The 3,729-nt window shown below is 39.0% G+C and overlaps 1 protein-coding gene across 6 annotated transcripts in view; it reads right to left on the bottom strand.

Moving 5' to 3' along the window:
- The window catches only part of Arfip1 (ADP ribosylation factor interacting protein 1), a 75,096-nt gene that overhangs the window by 31,733 nt on the left and 39,634 nt on the right, over positions 1-3,729 (bottom strand). For 4 of the 6 annotated variants that reach the window (XR_003843704.1, XM_021195970.2, XM_029537764.1 and 1 more), the window contains one exon: positions 85-180. The exons of 1 other annotated variant lie outside the window; for it this stretch is intronic. Coding sequence is in view for 4 of the 5 variants with exons in the window: in XM_021195970.2 (XP_021051629.1) it covers positions 85-180 (96 nt within the window). In the remaining variant the exon portion in view is untranslated. The remainder of the gene's footprint in view (positions 1-84; positions 181-3,729) is intronic. One more of the 6 variants, XM_029537765.1, reaches the window with a different exon arrangement.

Here is a 3,729-nt window from a genome sequence, read left to right on the forward strand (position 1 = left end):
ACAAGAGCACATGCCTACAAACACAGAGCGAGAATCATGAAACTGAGGTAGGCGGGCTTCAGCGGGAGGAGAAACAGTGGATACCTGCAGGAACAGTCAGATCACCTGCTTGCTGGGTCAGCTGACTAGCTGCCACCCTGCTGGGAGACAGAACACATGGCAAAGGTGGTGCTGAGGAACCTGGAAAGGCAGACATTGAACTGTGAAAATCTACTTCCTCCTCCACGCGGGGGGGGGGGGGGGGGGGGGACGACAGTATGAACAGAGATCTTTTGACAACTCCTTTAACATGGTCAAACACTGCAATTAAGACTACATGAACGCTTGCTTCTTGGCAGGTAAGGACTTATAGTAAGTTGCTATAGGCCTTACTGAGTTCTATATAAACTTTCCATCAGCCTATCAAAACCTAACAAGGCACCTCACTATATAAAAGAATTGGTAAAATCATAGAGTCTGTTATCTTCAAAACCAAGACATATGAAAGTCTTAGAGTTAAATGACTTGTAGTTTAGGTGTATACCTCTTAACTTCTTAGACCTTATATGAAGAAAAAGGCTTAAGTGTAGAAAAGAATACTAAAGCATTTTTAATACTTCTTATAAAAATGTGAACGATGTTCTTCATAAGAATCACAGCCTTTACAGAAACTGTTGCCAAATGTTCCCAATCATAAGCCAAGTATGATACATTGCAGGCTACTGCTCCTTACGCTGAGAATGCAGAGAACCCACAGCAGCTCAGGACCCTGAGACCTGCTGAAATGCAAACGCTTAGACATACTGAACCAGGGGCTGCACCAGGGGTGAACTCTGGGTGCTGGGAAGTTTCAGAATCAGGGCTGTCATGAGAATCATTCATGGAACCTTAGGGAACATTTGCAGTTCTCTCAAGATCCAGCACCTGCTGCCTTGGAAGGCTACTTGGGAGATTTTCAAACAGTCAGGTTTGAGAACAAGTGGAAAAAAACAAATTTTAAGTAAATCACAACCAAGTTATAATTCTAATTCTAGGTATAAAATTCTGGTTCTTTCTATCACATAGCAGCAGGAACACACTGATGACTTACTTCTGTATCTGAGTCTCTGCAGTCTTCTGACCAGCAATACATATCAGAAAGTAGAGGTACTCGCTCCTAAGCCAACGCCCTGGGGGTTGGTCCCTGGAATTCAGGTGTAAGTAGCTAATTCTCACAAACTGTCCTCTAACTTCCATATACATTCATACTATAGCATGTGCACCCACATACATATATGCACACAAAACAAATAAATGCAATTTTAAAAAAAAGAATGCTACACATCATTGTTGGTAAAGCCCAGGATTAAATCACGTTAAATAGAGTAATTATTAAAAACATGAGAAATCCTTTCACTATTTAGCTGAGAATATTTGACTTTCTCTACGTATCTGTATCCCCGAGAGAGGCTATGTGGTCTATCTGTATACATGCATGTATGACAGACAGAGAATGTCAGGTCTCCTCCTCCCCCATCTACCTAGCACAGGAGTCACAGGAACAAAAAGCTATGCCTGGCTTCTTCATGGATGCTAGAGATTCAAGTTCAAATCCTCATGTTTACAAAGCAAGTGCTCTTACTCAGTAAGCCATCTCTCTAGCTCTAGCTGGGACAATCTTAATGCCTATAATATACTATCATTTAATAATAATCTCCCCCACTTTTCTGGAAAAAAAATCATAAAATTCATTCATGACAGGAAAAAAATCAATATCCACTTAATATATAATTAGAAATGTACATATCCCATACACTTTAGTTGTAAAAGTATGAAAACCCACTTAAATTGAACTCAAGCATATGATAGACCTAAATTGATTGCCACTATTTTTGAAAGTAGAGATTTCTGTCTCTTTAAACTTCTGAACTACAAATCTTAAAACCAGACCGGCTGATAGAAATAAAGTGGGCCGAACACCTACAATAAAGTCTACGAGAAATGAGGCTCAGCAGGTGAGACAGTCTCATATGGGGAAGTACAGAATCCGCACCAGGATCTCCATTATCAAATTAAATACAAACCACTATCTACGAGTTACTTGTCTTTAGTTGACATTCAATAGGCTACACAGGGTAAAACCATATCACACAAAGACCATATTTCTATTACCTAAGGCACAGGCATCCCATGAGGAAGTAGTAAACATAAGGAAACACGACTATAGCTCCACGTCTGATGACCTCAGGAACAGAGCTCTGTTGTTCTGGCTGTTACAGTTCATAAGCTCTAAAAGAATGATGTCACAGCACAACCTGACATGTGTATAATATATGTAGAAAGAGACACAGCTTCCATACTAAAATGGCAAATGATGTGGTGTTAAAGTGGGTGGGACATCAGCTGTCTGTCTTGCCTTCAAAGTCACCTTCCATTTTTTCCTATCTTCTGAACTGTAAGCCTTCAGACTGGCGTAGTTTAAATCAGCCCTTCAGACTGGCTTAAGTAAGCCTTCAGACTGGCGTAGTTTAAATCAGCCCTCCAACTGAATTTAGCTATCAAAAGTGCTCACTAATACCCACAAAAACCTTTTAGGGATCCAAAATTTTACAGCTGGACATGGTGGCACACACCTCTTATTCCTAGGACCCAGGAGAGGAAATCCTACCAGGAGAGAGAGGACTATGAGTTTATGCCAACCTGGACTGCACTGCACGATCTTATCCCTCAAAAGAGAAAAATAGGAAAAAACAAACAACTTCAGGATCTTGCTAACTAAGTTTGGGGGAATTAGCCAATTCCCTCTCAAGGCAGATGCAAGGATCAGAACTCTCATTAAAAATATAACAAAGCCAAAACCTCAGGGAACAAGCACACCTCCTTGCTAGGGACTTAGATTTACTTTTAACTCATGCTATTACTGATTTGCCAAATTCTGTTGTTGACCAGATTTCAATATCTGTTGTTGATTTTAAGGCTAAATTTAGGTATAATTTTGTAACTTTACTTTAGGAACAAATAAAAAAGTATAGTATTAACTATCTTATAGTAACTGTTCAAGCAATAAAGTCAAAATGCTTCATTCTTTTGTTCAGAGAGCTAACACTGACCTAATTCCCTCAACATTTCAGATTTACTTCCTAAGTTTTTGGCATGTCATTCCTTCCCATGGTACTTTCAATAATCTGTACATCCTAAAACAAGTGCCCTTAAGATAATTGTACCTTTCTAATAAGTACTGAGCTAGTCCAAGCACACAGAATTCTCTTATGAATACACCAACCAATAATGCATTTTAGGTTAAAACAAGCTTTATAAACTCAGTCCAAAAAGATAAATTACTTCCATTAGCACAAAACACACTTGCTACGCCAACTTGAGTATTAGAAAGTATTTACAAAGGGCTGGAGAGATGGCTCAGCAGTTAAGAGCACTAACTGCTCTTCCAGAGGTCCCTAGTTCAATTCCTAGCAACCACATGGTGGCTCACAACCATCTGTATTAGGATCTGATGTGTCAGAAGACAGTTAAAAGTGTACTCATAAAAATAAAATAAGTAATAATAAAAAAGAAAGTATTTACAAGCAAATTAACTGGCATTTTCATGTTTACTGTAGATTGTAATGGTCATTTTTGCCCAATTGCTCTATAATTCTGTAACTTTCAGGAAAAAAGATGAAATCAAATGTCAGACAATTAATTTCATTAAAGAAACACTTAAGGGCTGGTGAGATGGCTCAGTGGGTAAGAGCACCCGACTGCTCTTCCAAA

Source organism: Mus pahari, chromosome 4, assembly GCF_900095145.1.
Source record: "Mus pahari chromosome 4, PAHARI_EIJ_v1.1, whole genome shotgun sequence".
In the NCBI taxonomy this organism is placed as follows: domain Eukaryota; kingdom Metazoa; phylum Chordata; class Mammalia; order Rodentia; family Muridae; genus Mus; species Mus pahari.